The 26,177-nt window shown below is 37.8% G+C and overlaps 1 protein-coding gene across 6 annotated transcripts in view; it reads left to right on the top strand.

The window, feature by feature from the left end:
* Positions 1–26,177, top strand: part of LOC131696784 (ankycorbin-like) — a 61,739-nt gene that overhangs the window by 17,795 nt on the left and 17,767 nt on the right. For all 6 annotated transcript variants that reach the window (XM_058994484.1, XM_058994494.1, XM_058994475.1 and 3 more), the window contains exons 3-6: positions 15,313–15,443; positions 21,244–21,332; positions 21,982–22,046; positions 24,026–24,083. In XM_058994484.1, the coding sequence (XP_058850467.1) occupies positions 15,313–15,443; positions 21,244–21,332; positions 21,982–22,046; positions 24,026–24,083 (343 nt within the window). The remainder of the gene's footprint in view (positions 1–15,312; positions 15,444–21,243; positions 21,333–21,981; positions 22,047–24,025; positions 24,084–26,177) is intronic.

The following is a 26,177-nucleotide window of genomic DNA, read 5'->3' as shown; positions in this document are numbered from 1 at the left end:
GGTAGGGAAGTAATAAAATACAATTTATAATTTTGTATTTGTTACTTTCAAGGGTCATCTCCTGAATCCTTCGATTTAACTGATTACATAAAGGTCTGTAGTATGTGAATTTTTCATTAAGTTCAAGTGCTGCATTAAATTGTTGCAGGTAGAATATTCACGTTTTAAAGTTGGATAAAAGCTTACATTATAATAACCTTGTCCTGCCATGCCTTGCATCAATCACCTTTTATACCCCTGAGCAATTACAGCAAACGATCCACGATCGGGAGTGGTTCAGATCAACTGAAGCTTTATGTGAATGCTTCCAATCAACCCAGCTCGTTTGTCTTTGCCAATTCCTCCTCCTGTTGCAGACTTTATCTCAAATCTGGGATGAAGTGTGCTGGGCCTCAAACCTGGAGCAAAAGAGCAATGCTAATTTATATGATGATAATTTAAAAATACATGGAAAAGTGAGAGATTTAAGTTATAAATGTATTAAAAAATAAATAAAAGCAAGACGAATAAAGTAATTTAACTTTAAAAAATGTATTTGCTTGTTGTATTACTGATGTGAAAATCTATTAATTGACTTATAGGATTAGTGTCTGAGCTGACATTTTCTCCCCCCCCCCCCCCCACCTCTTTTTCAAAACAGTCTAATATAACATGAGCAGATTTATCAATACAAAGTTCCCAGTATTTATCCTTCCGCTTGGGGCACTAAACATCATTTGTGAAGCAGGTGTTGCTACAAGTGTACAAAGCCTTCTGTAAGTAAATGTTTATATTTTTATATAGTTGTATATACATAAACAGTTTTAGGTATTGTTTCTCATTTTGATGTCACTGAAGTGCACAGCAGATCTGGGTTAGTCTTCAAATTTGAAAGTGTTCTGTTTCTGCTGGTGCCATTGTTATCTTGTTTTACCCAATTAATGAGTTTATGACTGACTTTTCAGAACTTAGACTCAAGTGCTATAATATGTACGTCCTTCATCTGCATTTTCAATTCATATATTCATTAACCTTTAGGGTCACGCTAGCAATAAATGATAGTATTTTTGTGCTTTTTCTTAGAAATAAGTTGCAATCTTTCAGAATCTTTTTTGAAGGTTAAAAAAAAAACACATTATGCCATTGTTCATACCGATTTTGAGCAAAAAAGTAATCCTTTTTTTCCCAAATTAGTAAAAAAAATGTTTTCAATTGCTACACAGTATCTGTATTTTCAAAACCAAGCCTTGATGTTTAAACTCCAGTGGTTACTCAAAGTACACTTGATGTTGCAGTGTAATGCTTTGACTCAATTTGCCAATTGAAACAACTGAAACTTGCGTCTTACAAAAAGTTTGTCACAGGATCGATCGAAGTTAAAGATGATATGTCAGTTTTATTTCTGTGTTATCATAGTGATACAGCTAGTGTCTTTCTGTGTTTTTTTTTACCATCGGCCCATTCCAAGAAATGCCCAAGATTTTTTAAGCAGATAATTCAATCCTTTTACATTTTCATGGAATGGTTCATCAGCTTGCTTCACAAATACAAGCAAACAATAATTGTTAACATATATTTCAAAATGTCTCGCTGTACATGGTTTTCTTATGGACGTTTTATCATATCGCTTCTTTATCATATCTGCTGATGGAAAGGAACTAGATACTAAAAGTAGAATGGAAAAGTAGTAAAACAAAAAACAAAAAAGAGATTGCTGTGAAAGCATGACCTTCCTGCAGCACTCCTGCTTTCTTAGTCTCTGCTGTGTGCGTGTCCCAGAACCTCTCGTGTCTGAGGCTGTCACTAAAACACAATTGAGGGTCAAATAACCAATTACCCCCCAGTTGATGCATTTGGGTTTTGAAATGCCCACATGCATATTTGAATGGCTCCAGACATTCGTGGGCGTGCTTCTTTAATGAAACCGTATACAATAATTATACATTTCAACTTGTAAATAATATGTTTGTTATATGCAGTACATGGCACTAGCACAGACTTGGCACTACCACAGTCAGCCTGTATTACCATTATATAAGACTGTGGCCACACACTCCGTCAGAAATAAATATTTACTCAAGTGCTGCATGTGTCTGGAGAACCACTTATCCAATTGTGATCAAAGTGGCTAATTTTTTGCACAAAGTATGTTGTGTATTAGAATCTAGGGGTACGTTATATACAGGGGTTCACATAACTGGTATGCATGCGCACCAATAAAAAAACTAATGCAGACTTCCATATTGTTTTTACACGCAAATGCGTACCGTCAGAACATTAACAGGAAAGCTTTTTTTTAATGTAGGCAGCAAGGGTGTTCACGCTTACAAGGTCAAGCATATTATCTGGCTGTGACCCATACCTGCCTAACCTCCAGATTTTCTACTGTCTCAAGATCTCTGGGATCTGTCAAGGATCTCGAAGTAACTGAGTTTATTATATAATTAAATACTAGTCCCCATATTTCAAGGCGGGAAGGTTCCAATTCAATAAAAAGTCCATCCCTGCTAGCGCTGTCATTGGCTGCTTCAAGGTTTTAAAAAAATAAATTTAAAAAAGGAGAGCAATAGGTGAAATTACTCCAGTTCATAATCCATAACATCAGTCATTTTCCTTTCAATGGACACTTGAAACAACCAATGATAGCAGGATCTCAATTTAGCTGTCCATTCAGAGAAGAGGGATGTAGTTACGGGGATTGGCTTTGTGGAAGCTCGCTGACTCTTCGCTTCCCAAGCACGGATGAGAGGAGGTGTCTGTTTGAGAGCCATTATGTTTAAACATGAGCTTAAATATATTAATTTCTTAAGCATTTTACTTTAAAATAATATTTTACGTATATCCTTCTATAAATACCATTGTGCGGTCAAGCTAACGTGTTCATCAATACTAATAAAGTGAAGAAGTGTTTTGTTTTTTGCTTTTGAATCCCCAGGCCTGGAATTTGGTGGTAGGCTATTGAAATAAACAGCGAATGTCTGATGATTTGTTAAACATTGTAATAACCAGCAATCCGGACTCCTACTTAAACATTCATAAACTATTGTTGTTGTCTCTGACACTGCCATTAAGCAGTGCTGCTTGTGAGCGTGGGTTTACACATGTCAACATTTTAATCAGCCCCACGCATTTCTGCCCTGATGCATATTCATGTGTGTAAAATGACCACTGAAACCTTTGATCCTGAACCAAGCATCCTTGACAGGGGTGCAAATTGTTTTGAAAATTGGTGCTAAACTGTTTTGAAAATTTAGCACCAGAGCCTACTGGTGCTAAATTATTAAATACTGCCCTAATCAAGCCCCCCCCCCCCACAACTTCTCACACGACACAAACCTTCTCTCCTGTGTATGTGGATGAGTGTGGGTGGGTCATTTGAGTAGTCCAGACCCAATGAGAAACTATCATCTATGGTTGCTAACAAATACAAAATAATAGCAATAAATTAAACATGTCTACTGGCGCCAGAATTTAATGTCGCTCACACTATACGAGGTACCGTGACGCAAGGAATCTAGCTCCAAATTTGCACCTCTGATCCTTGATATCCCAATTGTTTGAATTGTTGGAAGGAGGTGGAGCTAGACAGCGACTTGGATAATGACCAATAATCTGGTGAGTACCAAACCATTTGTGCTGGTAATCATGATAACCTAATGATAAACGTTATGTGAACCTCTGGTTATATAATTTAAAGCATTTATGTCTGTGTGTGCGTACAGTGGATGTAGGTCATGGTGATCTACTTTTTCATGTTCGTGATTGGTCTAATTTTGTGTTTGCATTTGGTTCTGGGGGATGTTTGTCACTGACTGTTTTAGGTGGAATAAAAATATTGCAGTGTTGCCAAACTATAAATTGGTCATTCATGTTAATTCAAGACATATATGTACACTTTTTTTTATTTTATTTGTAACTGTTGCAAAATGGTTAATAGTGTGCAGGTGCAGGTGATTGAAGAACAGACAGACAATTGTAATCCAGGTGAAAAGGTTTGTTTTATTTGTTTTTGTCCAGTGCCTGATGGCAAAACAAACAGTAAACAATAATGAAGGTAAGTAATACAGCGGCGTGTATTACTTAATTTATAATCCCCGGGTTTGCCCCGCAAATAATAGTGCTGTTTTTATTATACACCCACACAAAACACAAAACACATACACAAGTCTGTTAGTGCGTGAATTAGTGCTAGTGGTGTAAAATACAGTTTATAGTGATACGAGTGCAGTGCTGTTCCGGGTTTGTGCTGGCCTCTGGCGACAGCTCCGGAACGTGTTAGCTGTCTTGTGCTATATAACAAAAACACGGACAGTTTAAACAGACACGAACAAACAAACAAAACACTCACGAACATTTTCCCGTACGCTTTCTCTGCGTCTCACACGGTCCGTCCAGTCGCTCAATAAAAACCAAACGAAGGAACTGATTACAAATCTCTGTCCCCTTTTTATGCTGTCACGCATGACCACTTGGTAAACGAATGCAGCTCCCTTAACAATCAGCTGCTGCTACATTGTTTACCTTCCAGGTCAATACGTTCTTGCAACAGAGTCTTGCCTTCTTCCAGACTGGCCGACTCCCCGACCCGGGAAAGAACTGTCAGTCCAGCCCGTCAAAAGAACTCTGTCCTCGCTGCTTAGCGCCCTCACAGATCGGGAGGGAGATTTATTTCTGTCACAGTAACTTATTTATTTTTTGAAGGGGAAAACAATTATTTAAATACCACTCACGTAAATACCTATTAAATATGTCTCCATTGTTTTTAAAGAAAATAATGAAATGTGGCTATTCTATGCCTTAGTCTCGCCATAACAGCATCAAATCTGAAGTCCAGACATTTCCTATGCATTGTAATTCACTTTCACCTCATATATTTTCTTAATTGCTGATTTTATCAGTGGCTGACAGCAATTTTGAGGGTTGGTGCTTAATGTTTAAGTATTTTTGGCAGTTACTGCAAGGCTGAGGCAAATTGATCAAATGTACCACCAAGGAGCACATGGCTTTCAATTGCAGGAAACTGATAAGGCAGTTGTCTGATTTTTAAAATAAGCAAATGTTAGCAGAACCACATTTTTCAGTCAAGGAGAGTATTGTAAAAGAACAACATGGAGCCTCCCCAAAGACAACAGGAAAACGTACTTCGAATAACTTTCTTTTCTGCTGTTCTACGTACCCTGTGGGAATTCATTTTGGCAGTTTAGGAGTAGACAAAATGACCATTAATATGAATTAAATGTTTGCTTTAGCTTTCCTCCCACACTGATCATGTTTCTCTGGTTAGGAAACCCTACAGTCCTTAATGACAAGCAATCAATATTTATTTTATATAGCGCCTTTCATAGTGGACCACCATCACAAAGCGCTTTACAAGATAGTGAGGAACAATGCAGAATACATTAAATACAGTGAAATACAGGACATAGTACGTTAAATACAACATTAAAAGCAATGCAAACACATTAAATATAGGCATAATATTGCCAAGCAGAATCATACAGATAAGATGGAGTAAAAAAACTGAAATAGCAATGTAGACAGCATCTAATAAGATACCAGACTTAGTGTATTAAAAGCAAGAGAGAACAAGTGAGTCTTGAGAGTTGATTTGAAGAAAGCGATTGTTGGAGCTGCACGCAAGCTGGGAGAGAGTTCCAGAGAGTCAGGCCATGAAGCTAAAAGAGCACTCTTGGAGGGACTTGTAGGCAAGCAGGAGAATTTTGAAAGTAATCCTGAACTTAACAGGTAGCCAGTGCAGCTGTGCAAGATGGGGTAATGTGATTGTTTTTTTACATCTGGTAAGGATCCTAGCAGCGGCTTTTTGAACCAGCTGCAGTCGGTTTATGGCGCGTGACGGAAGACCACTATAGAGAGAGCTGCAGTAGTCTATTCGAGAGGAGATGAATGCATGACAGAGTATCTCTGCATCTGGGAGGGAAAGGTAGGGACAGACCTTTGAGATGTATTGAAGGTGGTAGAAGGAGGATTTGACTACAGAGGAGATTTGGGCATCAAAGGAGAGGTTACTATCCAGAAGTACACCAAGGCTTTGTACAGTGGGGGAAGGCAACAGCAGACAGTTTCTTAGGTTCAAGGCAGCAATATTAAGATTCTTGAGTTGAGTTTTCGATCCTACTAGAAGTAGTTCAGGTTTGTTGGTGTTGAACTTAAGAAAATTGGCAGACATCCAGGCCTCAATGTCAATGTACAGCAAAGCTCCCATGACCAACTATCTCTGATATGAACTTGGATTGCCCAAAAGCAAAGACATGTACTGTGTCAAACGAAGACAGTGTGCAGTTCTATTACATTTTGAAAATAAAACCACGTACACTGTACTCCTGCTATTTTTGTTTTGTTTTGTTTTCAATCTCACTGAGTTGTTTGAATCGATAATGATCTGCTGCCGATGGAAACTAACAGGATTGATTTTAACTCTGTCTAAGACACACAAGCTTAAATAGACACCAAACATAGTTTTTGAAGTTAATTTTAATAATGTGACTGGATTTGTCTCCGATAACACCGTGTAACAATTTTTTTTTTTTTTTTTTGGTTCCTGGGTAGTAAGTGTTATTTCCTAATTGCTTATGCCTCAAAAGTATAGAAAATGGCTATTATTCCCCACAAACTTTGCTTTTGTGACCAGGACAGTGATATTTTGAAATTTACCTATTTTCCAGAACATTCCAGATAGATTCAGTGCTGAGTAAACTTGGAGTAACTTCTAGAACTTTCCAGTAATATAAATAGTAGTATAAATACAGGGGCCTTAAGCCCACCAGTTCAGTTTAGTTCCAGCTGCCTAAGTGGATACATATCTGCATTTTTCTGAGATGGCATCAAGAGGCTGCAAGCATCCGGCAGACGCATTTTGCTATGTCTGCGGCCAATTTATCAAGACAAGAGCGAAAAAGTACTCCGTGGAAGCATTTGCTAAGATGAGTGAGGCCTACAAGGCATATTTCGGCATGCCTGTCGGGGATCAAGACAAACCCTGGGCACCTCATTTCACCTGCGAGCACTGCAAAAAAAATCTGGAAGGTAAGATGGACAATTATATGTTATAAAATTTGTTAACATTTTTAAAATTGTAAAAGTTTTTAATTTTAAAATGTTTTACAATTTTCAATGTTATTGAAAAAATATATATGAAAAATGTTGCGAGATTCTCTTACACATTAGTCATGGGTGAAATAAATGTATTTTTGTAGGATGGTACAGAGGGGAAAAGAGAGCCATGAAGTTCGCTATCCCAAGAATTTGGCGGGGACCCACTGACCACTCAAGCAACTGCTACTTCTGCATGGTGGACCCTTCCAAGCGGACCAAGTTCTCTGTGGGCAGGAACAACGTCAAGTGGGAGCCACTGGTGGACCCCCGGAAGGTGCTGATGCCACCACTGCACATCAAATTGGGCCTTATGAAACAATTTGTCAGAGCTCTAGATAAGGAGTCGGCAGCCTTCGAGTACCTTCAAGACTTCTTCCCTAAGCTGTCTGAGGCAAAAGTCAAAGCCGGTGTCTTCGTCGGACCACAGATAAAGAAGATCCTGGAGTGCAATGAATTCCCCAAGAAGCTCACTAGTAAGGAGAAAGCGGCTTGGAACAGCTTTGTCGCAGTGGTTCGGGGCTTCCTGGGCAATCACAAGGCCGAAAACTATGTGGAGCTGGTTGAGACTCTGGTGAAGAACTACGGCACAATGGGCTGTAGGATGTCCCTCAAAGTCCATATCCTTGATGCTCATCTTGATAAATTCAAGGAGAACATGGGAGCGTACTCAGAGGAGCAAGCCGAGCGCTTCCACCAGGATATACTGGACTTTGAACGCCGCTACCAAGGACAGTATAACGAGAACATGATGGGAGACTACATTTGGGGGCTGATTCATGAAAGTGATTTACAGTATAATCGTAAATCTCGAAAAACTACTCACTTCTAAATCTTTTGTAGTCATTTTTGTATTACTTTAGTATAAATACATGATAATTTGGATTCATATGTTGTTTTTTTCTGACTTTATATGAACGAAAAGACAAAAATTCGCCCGTTTTCTCATTGGAAATAGGTAAATTTCAAAATATCACTGTCCTGGTCACAAAAGCAAAGTTTGTGGGGAATAATAGCCATTTTCTATACTTTTGAGGCATAAGCAATTAGGAAATAACACTTACTACCCAGGAACAAAAATTGTCTTACATAGTGTAATGCCAGTTACATTATCAAGGCATACAATGACATTCTTTGAGGTTTACTGCCAAATTCAGTACATTTGACTTGTAATGCACACATAATAGCCCTTGCCAGCAATATCTGGGCAAATAATTTTCTGAAAGCGGACAAGCTGTTTGCAACCGTTAAAAAAAATTGTTTAAACATTGCCCAAGCAGAAAACTATGTTTTAAAGACCACCTGACAGAAGCCATCTAACAAGAAGGTTGTACTGTACCCATACAGTTTCCACCTGAGCCATGCATAACACGATGGGGCACTTGGTATTCTGCTGCTGAATATCATTCCAAATGCATCCCTTTTTACGCAGGCTTCGTGGAAAAGGAAATTTCACCAAACACTGCAGTGTTAAAGCACCTCCTGAAATTGCTTAGAGATGTGCAAAGTTTAAAATCTCAACTCTCCCTAATTGCGAAGCATGCCAAGGGACTGGTGGATCTGATTCAGTGGTTTGAAAGCCGTGAAGTGAGAGTCCATCAAACATATAATAAAGTTGCAGAATTAATAAATACATACTGAGCAATGGCACAAGAGGTACACAACACAGACACCACAATAAACAAATTATGTGTAAAAACCTTCCATGATGTTTCTGAAAAACTGACTAATTATTACAACCCGGATCAATGCAAAAAGAAACCACTTTTTTTTTTTTTTTTTTTTTAAATCATTTCATAACTTTCTGATGGCAGTAAGGATATTCGACCCACAAGAAGTGTGTAGTTTGGATCTGGAAGCCCTCCCATTACATTCTATTCCAGGACTTGATGCTGACTGTAAATCAGAAATGGACAAATACCTCCCATATGCAAAAGAAAACGGCAGGAGAATGACTTTGAATACATTTTGGATTAAAGCTGAAGAATTATTTCCCAATTTAACATGAAAGGCTAAAATATATTTGTCAGTTGTTACCAATTCTGTAGATGCTGAAAGAAGTGTTTCTTCTTATGGCCAAGTTTTTACAGAACAACATCAATCAGTGAAAGAAGGCAGGGTTAACCAACTGACTGTGCTTAAGTTTATTAGCAACATTTAATGCATTGGACATTTTCTTTCATGAAACTGTAAGTGACACTTTATGTGCTGCTTGCAAACAACCTTGCATTATGATTATGATGTTATATTTGTAAAATATATTACAGCATTGATGTTATGGTTTCAGTATTTTATATCAATTGTTCCGGGAATCCGTGCTGTTTTTTTAAATATTTTGTTGACAAATTCCTACTAATAAACTGAAACATTTAAATTATTTATTTACACATTCTAAGAAATAATATTGAATAAGATGTATTCGTAATAAAAGGGATGCATGACTAAATAAATATCTGTAGCTGCTGCTGCCGCCTAATCAACGCGCCAATGCGCGTTAATAGAATGACTAATTGAGATGAATAAAGGAACTGGGAGATTATTAATCATCAAGTGGTTTAATTAAGCAGACTACATGACCACCTTTCGGTGGGAGGAATGAAGTAGCCTAAGAAAGCAGGTTGCATAAAATGCAGGACCCTAACTATAAATAACTCCGCTGTGCAATTCAGGGCATGCCGATATAACCAGACTTTCCATAACTCTCTATCAGCATCCCTTATCTAGGCACCATACATTGGATTTTGGGGGATATGAAAGTAATGTGTGTTTACTTTATATTATAATATTGTCTTGGCTAAGGGTTCTTATCAGTCTGACGAACTTGATTTGTATGTTTTATTGAATGTTTAAGCTGAGGATTTACTGCATGTGGTTTTATTTTATTTAGTGCAATCAACATATGTACCAATGTCTTAAATCCTGAGTAGATCAGGTTCTTACCTCATCTGTTGTCATTTCAATGTCTGAATTAATCTGCTTAGGCATGTTTTTGATTTTCATTTTTTCTTTTGTTTGACACATTGGATTGAGTAAATGGGAGCAATGTATTTTTAAAATTATTACATTGATTGCATCTTAATGTATTTATACATAATTATATATTTCACAACCTCTTATCCAGGCAAACGAATGTGAAAATTGCCAAGTTACAATATATAATAGAACTGCAACTATGTCCAATACATTTTGAAAATTGCATCCATATGCTTTGCATGAGATATTTTGTCAAACAAAATCTTAGGTGATGTGCCAAACCCTATAAGCAAGGCTGTCTAGCATACAGGAAACTAATTCAATATGAGGTCAATTACAGTACAAAGCAAGAGAAAGGGTTTTCTTCAAAATACCTACCGTATGAACAATTTGAAGGGAAATTCCATTTTCATATGAACAGCTTTTTATTCAATACAGAATAAAAGTTTTAAATGCCTCAATAGCAGGGACAAGCGACTGCAGTGGGATAGCCTACTTATTCTCGTAATTTACAGTATATAACTTTTTTTAGGTAAGTGAAGAAATCTTTTTTTGTACAAACTCCATATGTATAATAGTCATTAGTAATAACATGGAAGCTTGCTTGTGGAATGTTACGTGAACTGTAGATATTAAATATTAAAATACATTTCTAGCAGCGATTCTCATACATTTATTGAGTACATGACTGAAGATGACCAAATAACACATGAGACACAGAAGTGTGTCCTGTAAAGCTGACCAGTAAGAGAGTTTGTTTTTTCTTCAGTTACTCTATACCAGCAGATTACTAAAGAAAGAAGACAAGAGTGCCTTGATACAAAAATAGTTTTGGTTAAAGGCCAGTACATATCTTTTTCCAGTTCCATTCCAAGAATAGCATAGAACTGTTGGACACCTGTGGTATTCTTAATTTGCTCTGCCCTCTGTGTGAACTCCACCAATTTACCTTGTGCTCAGTGCATGATGAAAGGGATTAAAAGTCAGAACCCTTCTGCATCATTATTGTGCAAATCATGTCAAGGATATTTCGCATACTGTTGAATATGGCAAAAGGCAATTTACCCACCCTTCTTGGCATTCTCACATTTTGTCAGAACATCCAATCCCTTGTCATATCCATTAAGCTGCATATGAATACAATGATATCATGAATCCATGGCAAGTTGATGCATTTTAAGGCATAATGTAAAATTTAGCCAGTTGACTGAAACAACATTTGGTCAGTTTAGAGACCAGCAAGTCTGAGTGCCACACGCATGCATCTCTGGTGAAAGGGTTGGTCTGTTTTGTAAAAACGACTTTGATTCATGCTGCATTTTAAAGTTATTGTATCAGCAACTTATGAGAAACTGGTTGACTCTATGGCCTTCATACAACTGGAGTTCTTATCATCCTGTAGTGTTTCACTTTATTTTCCAAAGAGTGATGATGTGTGTGATCTGGTATTTTGTGGTACTTCATTAGTCTGTTATCCCTGTAGAGGGTGGATTTTACGGGACAGCATATTGTACATGCGTTGTTGGTAGATACCGTGCCACAGTCAGTGTTGCTAGTGAACCCTCTCTGTTCACATTGTAAACCTATTTCATAAACAATTTGTAAATCCTATCTTTTCTCCATTGCTCTTAATCTCCAAACTTTGTCTATTATGACCCCAGTGTGGTTTTTTTTGTATAGTTGGGAGTTTGTAAATGAAGCAGAGGAATGTACAAATGTGATAGACTACTTTATATAGGCCTAACCTCCCAGTGAGGTAATTCTTTATCTTGACAGCAATATTACAGGATTATTAATGGCTCCAAGTGTCTGTGAAGCCTGACCGCTGTGAATAAACATTGTTTTAGTTGTGTGTGTGTGTGTTTTTCCACCCTGTGGAATGCATGCTAACACTTTATATTTAAATGTACTAGAATGAATAAATATCCATATATTTCAAAACAACAGAATAGGACCCCATAAGGTATGGGTACAAGGATGATTTGATCAGTAGGCATGCAGATGACACTGCAATGTTAAATGTATTCATGTGCTAAACTAATCGTTTTAAGAAAATGTATTTATCTGGAAATAAAAATAGCATCAATAAGAACAGTTCAATTAAGTTACTTTTTTTCATTCCCCACATTTGGTTGAAAATGTAAAATGAATGATTTTTGAACAAACTAATAATTTTATTGATTTTTATAAATCAGCATTATCTTGTAAATCAACTGTTGTCTTTGTACCACACATAGCAGATGCACTTCACTGAGCTATTCTGTGTGATCACGTCTAGGTATAAGTGCATAACAGTCCTACAGGTTTCTTAAAGGGGAGGTGTGGCAGGATGGCTTTGTGGTGACGTCCCCAGATCAGGAAGTTGACACACACACACACACACACACACACACACACACACACACAGGTACTGTGAGTTGAAGTGCTGGTGCGCATATTTATTAAAAAATAAATAAAAAGGACAAAACAACAACACAGCTCACAGAGCAAAATAAGTTTGAACAAAAACAAATCTCGAAAACACTGACACAAAACCAAGTACCGTGCTGGTCCTTCCAGCACGAGTACCAATTGTTTTTTATTTTAAATCTTTCCCTCCTGTCTGTCTCTCTCACTCACATTCTCCACTCTGAACACCCACCATGTTCAGCCAAAGCTGCAAGTTTTTATACAGGTGGTGGCCAACTCCAGTTTAGTAATAAATTAATCAACCTGGAGACGACCACATTCTGCATGCATTTTAGTGGGATGGGGCTTTAACCCCATCCACGCTGCCAAACAACAAACAAAACACTATTTTAAATTAACACAAACCAATACATTTAAATCAACCAATACAACACACAAACCATTCATTTAAATAAACCCAAAATAATACATTAATAGTAACAATAACCCATTATTTTTCAAATCATAAACATACAACAATACATTTATAAGCAGGGCTTTGCCCTGCCTCCTATTTACGTGCCACATACCCCCCCCGTACGCAGCTCACATGGCCCCAATGGCCACCTCCACCTTTAAAGTCCCAAAAGTCCTTGCCCAGGAACAGAGGCAACTATGGGTCTACGGGTGGCGGCCACGGTGTGAGGCCCTTCTCTAATGACAACGAACAGGCTGGCTCCACTGGCAGGGGCAACGCTGGCAGCGACAATGCTTCCAGTGGCAATAACAAATCCCGGGGCAGTGACGAACAGGCATATCCGGGCAATGCGGGTAATCTCCCTCTGGCAGTGGAGGCGGGAGCAGTGGGTAGTCTTCCTATGGTGGTGGTGGTGGAAGCAGCGGGTAGTCCTCCTCTGGCGGTGGAGGTGGGGCAGTAGGTAGTCTTCCTCCTGCGGTGGAGACTTGCCCTCCCCCCTCTTGGGCTTCGGACGCTCGGCCTCCTCCTCTTGGGTGCTAGAGACACAGGCTCCCCCTTTTGGGTGATGGATGCTTGGGCAGGTGGCCCTTCATTTCCCTTCTGGAAAGGACCTTCACCAGAGCCCCACTCTTCATTCCAAAAAAAAAAACACTTCTTCAAAAACAATATTACCCACAGTACCTGTTTTGGCCTGGGTGCGTTGAGGCGCTGTATCCCACTGCTTCCATCGTGTGGCAGGACAGCTTTGTGGTGATGTCACCAGACCAGGAAGTTCACACACACACACAGGTACTGCGAGTTGAAGTGCTGGTGCACATATTTATTCAAAAATAAATAAAATGGACAAACAAAAAAACAACACAGCTCACAGAGCAAAATAAAAGTTTGAACACAAAAACATTGATGCCAAAACAAGCATCATGCTAGTCCTTCCAGCACGAGTAGCAATTGTTTTATTTAAAATCTTTACCGCCTGTGTCTCTCTCATGTTTTCCACTCTGTTCCGCCAGAGCTACAGGTGGCCATCTCCAGATCTGTGATAAATTAATAAATCTGGAGATGACCACATTCTTGACGCGTTTAAAGGGATGGGGCTTTAACCTAAAATAATACATTAATAATAATAATAACCCATTCTTTTTCAAAACATAAACATACAACAATACATTCGTATCCACAGGAGGATAATAATGCTTATCTAATAATGCTTATCTATAGGAGGCTGTGTGGTCCAGTGGTTAAAGAAAAGGGCTTGTAACCAGGAGGTCCACAGCCACTGACTCATTGTATGACCCTGAGCAAGTCACTTAAGCTCCTTGTGCTCCGTCTTTCGGGTGAGATGTAATTGTAAGTGACTCTGCAGCTGATGCATAGTCCACACACCCTAGTCTCTGTAAGTCGCCTTGGATAAAGACATCTGCTAAATAAACAAATAAATAATAATAATAATAAGCTTAAATGGGAATTGACTGTTCTGAAACTCTCATATGGAAACAGTGTTAAAACATAGCTGCTTTTAATATGAAAAAGTGCCTTTTATATTTATTTCTTTTTTCACAAAAAAGATTATGGACTGCTCAAGCCACAACTTGCCACATTAATGCAGAGACTAGCATTCTCAATGGAGTCTTTTAGACAACCTGTACAGTTGTGTTACTAGATGCTGCAGTCAGCTGTTTTCAGTGGTTTTATCCAGCAGCTCAGCCAACAAAAACATATGAGACTGACCATCACTGCTGAAAAATTATACAATGGATCTGGTGCTGCAGGAACTGAAACTGCTCATAGAACTGTGTATCAGTTGTAAGGTCTTTTTGCATTATTATTATTATTAGTATTATTACTGCTATTATTATTATTACTACTATTATTATTATTATTATTATTATTATCATCAGCAGCAGCAGCAGCAACATAATGCTTGCTTATATTTAGTTATGAAGGTTATGTAATAATGGAGAATGCTGCAGTAATGATGCATTCCTTTTTTTTCCTACATGGTGCAGGATTCATTGCACAGCAGCAGTAGCTGCAACAACATGTCTGGTTTTGAGCATGCTTTAGGATTTGTGCTGCAAACCTACGCAGATAAAATCTTAACACTGTCTGCTCAAGGAGAAACATTAAACATCTATGTTTTCTTTAATTATTTTGCAAGAAAATAACAAACCAAATCTTTAAACAAGAGGATTTTTCTTTTGTGCTTTGGAAACTGTTAATATATACAAGAATACTCGTAGTCCAAAATGACAGACAGTGAGACTTTGTAATACTGCATTTAGAAAGAATGTCCTTGTGAACAAAAGTCTTCTAAGAATTGCCTTGGAATGCTCTAAAAATTTCAAATTGCATTCTTAATGCTCGTTTCTTGTTCTTCTCTTCAGGCCCACGAGTGGAGTAAGAATGATGACCGACTGCTGCAGGCTGTGGAGCATGGCGAAGTGGATAAAGTGACCTCGCTCCTGGCCAAAAAGGGAGTCAATGCAGTCAAACTGGACAGCGAGGGCAAATCAGCGTAAGTCTTTTACATGCTAAAATTCTATGTAGTTAAGAATGCAGCTGTTTGCTGATATTCCATAACAATGAGAATGATTGTATTAATGTAAAATTCGCAGATGAAAATGACTGTGTTAATGTGTAAAATTCATAGAAAATCCTAGGCATTGTGCTGTGCATGTGTTTCCTAATAAAAAGCAACTAAAAAGCTTCTCTACTGTAGAAAAAACAATTCACTGAGTAAGAAGGTTGGAAGCCCACTGTGAGATTAATTTAGAGCCGTAAATGCAAAAGCAATTATAGGTGCCTGCTACAGCTTTTTGCTTAAAAGCAGTCCAGGAATCCTATTGCCTATTTTTGTGGTTCCATCGGCCAGGTATAATTATTGCTTTGTTTTTGTTTTTATTTTTTTCACATCAGCGCCATAAAGAAAGCCTCCTTAATTTTTCTGCTTGTCAATAATACATGAAAATGGATTTAAATACAGGCTACCAGCTAGTAAGGTAGAGTAGACCGTCGGAGTTACGAATACCTTGGGAAGGAGTGTTAGAGTGCTGCATGCTGACTGGTCCTTCAGTGTTCCAAGCCGTTACAATATCCAGCACAATTAGGAACTGCTTAGGAACAAAGGCAAATCATTGCTGGTACCCTAGTGTCAGTTCTGTGTTGAAAATTAAATCTGCTTGCCAGAGCGGCGTATCAACACCAGTGCTCTGTGTCTGTCAGTGTGTCAGTACTACCCACACACGTAACACATCACCCTGTTACAAAGAACTAGCAGTACATTGCTGGATGCATGACACACGGGCTGACAGCCTATAGTTCCCTATAGTTTGCATGTTTGCATGTTCTGCATGTTCTGCACTGGGACTGACACCTCGCCAGTACGGGAAAGGTGCACATGGGACTTGGGGTATAAATATTGGGTGAAATCTGTGCTCCACGAGCTAGTTTAGAGATTGGTGGGAGCTTTTGTCCGACTGGAAAACGATAAAGAAAGTGTAGTGTACGAGACTTTTTGTTTTGTTTTACCCTTTTTATTTTGTTTTATGGTTTTGGTGCACACCTCCTTTTATTTTCTATCCCTCCCTACCCAGTATCTGTCCGTGTTCCTTCTTTTCCAGCAGTAATATTTTGCTACAGTATTTTAAAATGGAGCGTTTTCTGAAGAGTATTATAAACGTTAGTAATGAAAGGGAGTCAAGCGGCACTACAGGCAAAAGAAGTGCTGACAACAAGGATCCGATCCACAGCAAAAAACCAAAAACCCGAAAGTATGATCAATATTTGTAATACGGTTTTACCTGGTTTGGTTCTGAAGAGGAGCCATGGCCACAGTGCGTGGTGGGTGGTGAAGTGCTGGCTAAGGAGAGTTTAAAACCATTGAAAATGTTGCGACACTTGCAGACAAAGCACGGTTCTCTTCAAGGGAAACCTAGCGATTTCTTTCATCGAAAGTTAACAGAGCTAAGTGGCCAGACAAAAGTACTCAGGTTGGTGGCTACAACTAACGAGAAGGCTCTCTGTGCATCTTTTGCTGTGTCACACTGGATAGCCAAAACCCGTAAACCCCACAATATTGGAGAAGCTTTTTTTTATACCATGTGCCAAACAGGTGGTTTTGATTATGATGGGACAAAGTGCTGCCAGCCAGCTTGATTCGCTTCCCCTGTCTAATGACACTGGTGCCAAGCAATCGTCAAGGTAAAGCAAAGTATTTATTTATTTATTTATTTATCTATTTATTTATTTGCTATTCAATTGGATAAAACAACTGATGTGTCAGATGCTGACCTACATTAAATTTGAAGATGATGAAAGCTGGATCAAGAAGCTGGCCTTGCAGTATGATCGTGTAAGTCGTGGCAGTCTGGCAGCATTTTATTTTATTAGATAACTTTTTTGATGAGAGCCCCTTTTCAGTGACTTACAATCCATTCTCACCAGCCACCTGGAAAGCCTTCAGCTACACTTTCGAGAGTACTTCCCTGAAAAGGATCGGAAAGCAGAGGGGCGGATTAGAAACCCCTTTATTACTGAAGTGACTGCAAGTGCTAATTTACCACTTACAGCAGAAGAAACATTGATGGACCTTTCTTGTGACGAGACACTGCAGCTCAGATTTTCTCAGCAGCCTCTTGCTAACTTTTGGATTTCTGTGCGACAAGAATATCCAGAGCTATCATCTGCAGCTTTGAAAGTGCTCATGCCTTTCCTGTCTACCTACCTTTGTGAATCAGGTTTTTCTGCACTCACTTTACTAAAAAACAAGTACATGCCCTGTCTCACTGTTGAAGATGACCTTTGCCTTTACCTCAGCCACACAGAGCTTTAGTGTTCATCCATGCAAGCTCACCCCTCCCATTAGGTAAGCAATGTAATTTTTTAAAAAAGTATTATTATTTTTTATACTGTTGGCTGTAAAAATAAGCAATGGCTGTATTTTAGTTTTGATGATATTGCCTTGTAATGCATATTTTACTTAACAATACTAACTATTCTGCAGTAATACAGGGCAGTGGGGTCATGAAGTAATTTTTATTGGTAGAAGGGGGTCGCAGTGCCACGAAGATTGAGAACCGCTGACTTAGCACATTCACAAAAAAAAAATGTGACACGGTTTTGCATTTATACTTTTAATTCCAAAAACATTCAAATAAATGTTTACTTAATGAAATCTGTCTGCTAACACAGTATCTCATTTACAGTAACTCGTTATAGCATCGACAATGTCACTGCAGCAACCTGGAGAACAACAAAGAAGGCCTTCTAATCAGTGTGGCAAAGTGGTTAACTGTGTGCATGTAATGCTGCAGTGATTAATGAACAGACAGAAATGATAATCCAGGTGTAATGATGTTTTATTTTTACAATCCAATTGGTCTGATGACCCAAGTACAACAGTAAAGAATAAACAATGATAATGAGAAGCAATACAGTGGCGTGTATTGCTTTATTGTAATCCTCAGGTTTGGCCCCAAAATAAACAGTCCCGTTCTTAAACACCCACACGTAACACAAAACACAAATACAAGTCCACAGTGAGTGATAAAGTGCTCGTGGTGTATTTACAGTTCTCCATGATATAGTGCAATGTTGTCCGGGTTTAGTGCTGGCCTTTGGCAACAGCATTAACTGTTACAAAAAGAACAGATCACATCGCTCTGTCCCCTTTTGTACCATCTATCATGACTCCTTGGTTAACAAGTGCAACAGCTCCTCCAATCCACGGTTGCCACATAGTTTCCCTTCCGGGTCGATGATTTAGTGTACCGGAGCTCCACCCCCTTTCTAGATGACCAACTTCCACCTAACCCTGGGAATGAATGTCTGGCCATCCCATCCAGGGTACTCTGTTCCCTTTACACAGCGCCCTCGCAGGTCAGAAGGGAGATGTATCACCAAGAATCCCCTCCAGGACCAGAATTGCCCACCCCTGGTCTAGAGAGACTTTGACCATTAACATTTTGTATTTGACCTTTTGATGGATGCATTTGATAAATGAAACATTTGAAACTATTTTTGCTGCCTAAGTTTTGATTTGTAATGTGAAAAGTGCCTTAAATAATGGCTATAAGAAACTGTAGCTCTCATGCTAGCAATTTGTAATAACTTTAAGCCTTAGAATGTATCTGCAACATGTTGAAAATTCCTGATGAAGGCTGCCAGCTGGTTTTATTTCCTTTTTACTTTGATGTACAAAGGACTGATGGGATACAAATATTTCAGATATTTACATTAAAATGTAAATCATTAAACATGCATTACAAAAAAGTGAATGACCAAAAGAGGATTTAGAGGTGGCCTATGTAAACCTAAGAATGAAACCATAGCTGTCTCTAACTAAATATTCTGGTAAGATAAATATTGGTATTGTTTGAATCACTATTGGGCCTTTATCATGTGAACAATATGTTCACATTCAACTTGCATTGGTAGCCTGCAGTAAAGGCAACCATTGTAAAATGTCCAACTTCCAAGTAATGGCAGCAATGTACTTTGTGACACATCCTTGCATGCATTCAGTGATAAAAATCAGAAGTGTAGTTTTTCTAAAGCACTTGACCCGAATTGATATGGGGCATATTCTTCTGCAATACTGCGTTAATATCCAGCAAGGCTTACAACGCTCTTAACTGTGGTTGTTTCTTCCTGCATAGCTACTATTGGTCTGCACATTGACCACAAAAGTTGTGGTATAATTTTGTTTTTTGCAATATGTTTTTAAGCAGCGTTAACAGTGGAACAGAAGTGGCAGGTGATTAATGGACGACCAGATACCTTTTTAAGTAAAAGAAAAATAAAAAAAGAAAGAAACGGCTGTTAATTTTGTATTACAGGATTGTTAGGCGTTGCTAGTGCACTTGCACATTTCTTTGTTTGATGTTCATTCTATATTTAATGATCAGAAGTCCAGTTTGCTGTTCATGGTCCCTGATGCTGTACAAAAAAAATTGCTAGACTCCAATGAATAGGTGTTTTAGAAAGAGGTTTGGAAGGAAGATGCATAAGCATGTTCATAGGATCCGAGTAAAAAGGAATGAAATTCTTTGTTAATGAGACAAACCTTTAAAAGACTGCTAACCAATACAATTTCAAATCTGTTTTCTAAACTCTTAGTGACTTTATTAACAATTTTACTAATCCCATTTTATTGTGCTAAGAGTCCTTTGGTTATTCACATGTCGCAAATTAATTTTACCCTGCTTTTCTCCCGTTTGACATATCCAATTGTATTTTAAGCTCAGCTCACCGCTACCACCCCTGCGCTGACTTGGGAGCGGCGAAGACGAACACACGCTGTCCTCCGAAGCGTGTGCTGTCAGCCGACAGCTTTTTTTCACTCTGCAGGCCCGCCATGCAGCCAACCCAGAGCTTCAGCGTCGGAGGACAACGTAGCTCTGGGCAGCTTAAAGGCAAGCCCGTAGGTACCCAGACAGTCTACAGGGATTGTTGGTGCATGGTGAACAGAGGACACCCTGCCCACCCCCCGAACCCGGACCGGCAGTCTATAGGGTGCATCCTGCACTCCATGCGGAGCGCCTTTACCGGATGCACCACTCGGTAGCCCCGAGACCTTGTTTTTTTAAACATACTAATCTGTAATCAGTATAAAGTCAGGGATATATTAATAAAATAATCTGCGACACAGGTTTTGAATTCTTCCTTGATTTGTATATTTTAATGTTTAAATAAAGTAAAACCACAACAGCATTTCTTATTTACTTGTACTGCTATTATATGCTGTTATACAGTATGTTATTGTAGTATGGCAAATAAAACAAGTTGTGCCAGTTGTGCCAACAACTGTGGTGATGATTTTCCAATTGACTATAGTTGTACTTGAATCCTGGCAATTTTAGATTTGATCATCTTAACATTTGAAGACAGAGCTAATCAGGAATCCTGTGGACATCCTACGGTAGCATATACAGTAAATTAACCACAATGTATATTAGGGGGCAGGATTGTTATTTCAGGCAAATGATCTTCATACTTCTGAGTCTCCTAGATTTCATATGTTTGATGTACAGCAAGCTTGATGGTATTTTTTCATTGCACTATTGGTTTTAGAAGACATATGTGGTAATTAATCTATTTTATAGTTGTCAGTGCTTGCAGTGTTGTGTGCATGAAGATTCTTGTACTAAACAAACCATGGCAAACACAATGACACTAGATGAGGCAGTTGGTCAATACATTCAAGGTTCTTATTGCCCTTTAAAAGCTTCACCTGTGTACTTTAACAGTGTTAAACTTTATTTCATATTCTGACTGTAACAATTAAAATAACATTGTATTTTCTACTGTTCTTTCAGCCTTCACTTGGCTGCAGCAAAAGGGCAAGCCGAGTGCCTGGGAGTGATTCTTTCACATGGAGTCGATGTGACTGTACTGGATGTATCAGGTACATTTTCTTGTTTCCTGGATACTGCAAAGTGTATTTTATACATTTTGTTTTTGTTGTTCATATTACATGTCCCTTACATTTGAATATGTAAATTAAATAGAAGGATACTTTCTGCAAGACCAAGCTGCAAATTCTGATCATCTTGACTTTTTTCCCAACCAATATTTAACTCGCAATACTTTAATTTAGGTTTTAAGTGCACATCTACTGTATATCACTATATCTATAGTAATAGCACGATACATCTGTAGTTTGGGCTCAGCAAGTTTACATTTAATACTGAATTAAGTTAACATGAACTGAATTCTGTCCACATCCTAGGAACTGGGTTTAGAGCCATGTGATACAGCATAGTTGTTTACAGGTTTTCAGATGTTTATTATCATACTCTTATTTTTTATTACCTAGCCATTCTACATTTTGAATAGGTAAACATTTGCTTATTCTATGAATTCTATAAATTAATCACTTTGTAATTCCTAATCTTTTTGATGTGTCAAGCTTGGGCATGTTGCAGAGACTAGAGTTGGCATGATTCTTGCTGGCATTCATAGTTGTAATCTGATGTATGCTTTCTGCCGCATGTACTGCATGACTAATGCTGTTTGTGTTCTGAAACCTAATGACGTCTTATCTTTTTATATAGGTTGTACTGCTTTACACCTTGCGGCGAAAAACAACCACCAAGAATGTGCCAAAAAGCTTATTCAGGTAAATGTACATACAGTATGGCAGTAATATGAATAATTGTATATCAAGCTATGGGAATTTGTATTTGGTTCATTCCTGCTCAAGTGGAGCAAGAGTGGCGGCCACTTTCAGAAATTGTGTAATTATTCCATAATGTTTCCCTAGATACAGCATGTCACAATTTGGCCTGTAAGTTAAAAGCAACAGGATTTAATTTTTTTAATTGAATAGAGTGACTTAATTTTCTATGTGTGTATAGGATACTGCATATGGGTCAGTCTCCAATACTTAGTACCAAAAGTGGGAACACAAGGTCAAAATTCAAAATTACTTTATATCTTTTAGTTATCAGATGTGTAAGGTATGAGTTTATATAACAAATATCGTGTTTACTCAAATTGAAGTCGTCCCTGAATTCAAATCGCACCTCCAAATCCAAAGACCAAAAGAAAAGAAGGTAGTGACAGACAAGTTGAAAAAGGCATGCAAATAATAGAATAATCTAGCTAGAAAAAATAAATTGAAAATCTTTTTATTTTTATTTATTTTTTAAAATGATTTGTGTATTTTTCCTGAGGGATATCAGACAATGTTCGTTAGGTAAACTGTTCCCCCACTACTACCACTAGTTGAATGAAAATTTGATTTGAGTTTGTTTCAAGGACTCAGACTATACGTACGTACATACGTACATACAGTCAACCTCGGTTAACTCGACTGGTGGATAACTCGACACCTTCGCTTAATTTGACAGACAGTCTTGGTCTTGAATTTTCTCCATGTAAAATGTATACACCCTGCCTCTTTTTAATTTTTTTTTATTTGACACCCACACTTTACTTGTAACTCGACACTTATTCCTGGTACTGAAGGCATAAAAACTATTAAAAAGACTAGTGGATAACTTGACGCTATCATTTCACGTGACTGACCTCTGACTGGAAACGGATTGTTCATTCATTCGCAATAACCAAGTGCAGCTGGTTAGTGTCAGTTCATAATGAGTGAGAAGCGAAAAATGCGTTCTCGTTCAATTGGCTTTAAAGCTCAGGTTATTTGTGATAACAAGCTTGTCAGCAGAACTTTCAAAGCGCACGTTTGCATGCGAAACAATCCCCAATGTTTGATTTCTGTGTGAAACTGTAAGTTGTTTATTATTGTCTTTGTTCACCGAGTTAATTCTGTATAATGTACATTTGTTAACTTTTCCTATTTAAACTGTCAATTTAGACAGTACAAGCTAATACCTAAAAGTATAGTCAACAGTTTGTGGTTGGATTATTTTTGTAAAAGTAACGTTGTAGTTATTTTATTAATTGTTATTTCAATCGAACTATACGAGTTGTACCAGGTTTGTACTGTATACTGTAATTGATTCATTCACTGCAGTTCTTTCAACTGTTTTCATAAGGACATTTCACTAAAAAATAAACTTGTAAATACTGTAATACTGTAAACGTGGGAGTTCTATTACTTCTATGCACATTAATGCCATGGCTCATTGCACCCGTGGTTAACTCGACACCTTGGATGTCCTTGTTGGGTGTCGAGTTAACCGAGGTTGACTGAATGCACACACAGAGTAAATCTCAGGATGTACAGGTAGTGGACAAAAAATGGGAACACCAATGTAAAGTCACTTAATATGGCGTTGGGCCACTATGGTATCCCGCTCTGTGGAGTTCTCGGCGGACCGTTTTTGATGAAACTGGCTGCTCACACCTAAGCCACACCTGTATGGAAGCCCTTGCTTTCAGTATACTTGGAGTCCCTCATTTACCCAGGTGTTTCCATTTTTTTGTCCACTACCTGTATATTAAGCTATATGTTTAGCATGTTTTTGTTTTAAAATTTTAATTCAAAACTAATGAGTAACAGAAATGAAATATATATATATATATATATATATATATATATATATATATATATATATATATATACACACACGTACACATACACACAGTATATTTATTTATTTATTTATTTTTTCCCCCCAACAGAGCAAATGCACAATTGAAGGCGGTGACAGCTCAGGAAAAACAGCATTACACTATGCAGGTAATTTGAATGTAGATGGAGGAAATTTCATAACTGAAAATAATAAATTCTTATTTAATTCTCATGTAGACGAAACAATCATACATTCTTTAAGGTCATAGTTTGGAGTACAGTGCACAGTGTTTTTTGAATAGCAAAGTAGGCCAACTAAATCCCCTCACTGTGTACATTTTAGTTTACACTTCATTAAATGACCAATAAAACTTTACTGTTTGCGATTAACATTATCTATGTTTGCTTAAGTTAATGGCTCTTACAAGACACAGCTTAAACATTACATTTTGTGTGTAGATAATAAAAGTGCCCAGAATGGAAAAACAGATTTTGTTGGAACTCAGTCAACCTTCATATACTGTGTGAAAAACAGAAAATCACTGACTTATGGAATTTGTATTAATCTCAAAGGGAAAAAATGGGTCTTAATTGAGTGTAAATTGTTCAAATGAGAAAATAAGACATACAGAATATTTGGATTTTAATCAGGAAATCTTCAAATTTTGGCAGATCTTTTTTTAAATTAATAATTACTGAATTTGGCCACAAAATCATGTGTTTGGCATAATATGTATATCTGTGTGGGGCATGTGCAGCCTGTGCTCGTAAGTGACTTTGACAGCTTGTTTAGAGGAAAATAAGCTGGGGGGTATATGGTAAAGCCAGCTGGAAGAATACACACTATTTAATTTAAGTAGGTATCATTATTGGAAGATACACTAAAATGTAAATAACATCTATAGCAGTCACACCACATTTATTTTGATTGCATGGCACCAATTTTTGTGATGGATAAGCACCTATTGCAAGTTCCAATTTTAGATAATTTTAGCCCTAAATTGTCTCTTTACAGTTTCAAACACATGGTTTACATTATAATTAAGTGAAACCACATTAAAACACAGAAAAGTCTTCAGTTACATTCGTTGCAGCCTTTTAATTCAAGAAAGTAGACATAACAAGCAAAGAACACATGATTTATGGTGCTAACTTCCCTAGCAACAATAGCTGGCTTAGATCTTTGCTTTTTGATTATGTTTGAACGGGCTTAATTGAAATGAAAACCAGTTTGTTTGGTGGTTTTCATGTTTCTAAACCACCCACAGCAAGCATCTGTCCAAAAAAACTACACAGCTGTAAAATGGATGAGGGCCTTGAGGTATATGAGGCTGTGTGGTCCAGTGGTTAAAGAAAAGGGCTTGTAACCAGGAGGTCCCCGGTTCAAATCCCACCTCAGCCACTGACTCATTGTGTGACCCTGAGCAAGTCACTTAACCTCCTTGTGCTCAGTCTTTCGGGTGAGACGTAGTTGTAAGTGACTCTGCGGCTGATGCATAGTTCACACACCCTAGTCTCCGTAAGTCGCCTTGGATAAAGGCATTTGCTAAATAAACTAATAATAATAATAATAATAATGATAATAATAATAATAATAATAATAATAATAGTAATAACTGCCAAATCTTCAACTGGTTTATCATCTGGTACAAGACCCAATAGTCCCACAGCCCTGCCAAATTGTTCAGGTTACAACAGTAGAAAAAGAAGACAAAATCTTAAATATAAAATATACCATGATCTCCGTGATTATCAAAGGTAAACTGAGCTTTATATTTCCATGCTACCTGTAATTTGTTTCCACCATTCAGCAAGTAAGCAAAAATAATGTTTGTTTGATAACTATTCAGGGTGAAAGGGAGGAAAAAAGTTCCTGTTTCTTAAAACACCAACACAAATAACTGATAATATTGTCACCCATGGCTTACTGTAAATGGTATGGTTTCTAATATTTAGTCAGTCTTAAAGGGTAATCCCTCCAGAGTTTAACTGAGAAACTTTCGGAAAGCAATCTTGGGAATCCTGATTATTTGAAGGGTCTGACAGTCTGTGATTTGTAATTATAAGTGAATAAGTTCTTGGTCAGTCAAGGTGCTATGAGTACTGCTCTGATGCATGTTTCTAGATATTAAACCTGAGTTTGTCTGGTGTTAAAGCCACTTACTGTATTTGGAAGATTTTGAGATGTACCAGCACTGATGACTTTAATAAAGAAAATGATTAATAATTGAGCAGTAATGTTTTTCTGTGGTGCATTAATTG

Source organism: Acipenser ruthenus, chromosome 2 (genome assembly GCF_902713425.1).
Source record: "Acipenser ruthenus chromosome 2, fAciRut3.2 maternal haplotype, whole genome shotgun sequence".
Classification (NCBI taxonomy): domain Eukaryota; kingdom Metazoa; phylum Chordata; class Actinopteri; order Acipenseriformes; family Acipenseridae; genus Acipenser; species Acipenser ruthenus.
The sequence above is the reverse complement of the archived record's forward strand: the minus strand, read 5'-3'. Positions and strand labels throughout refer to the sequence as shown.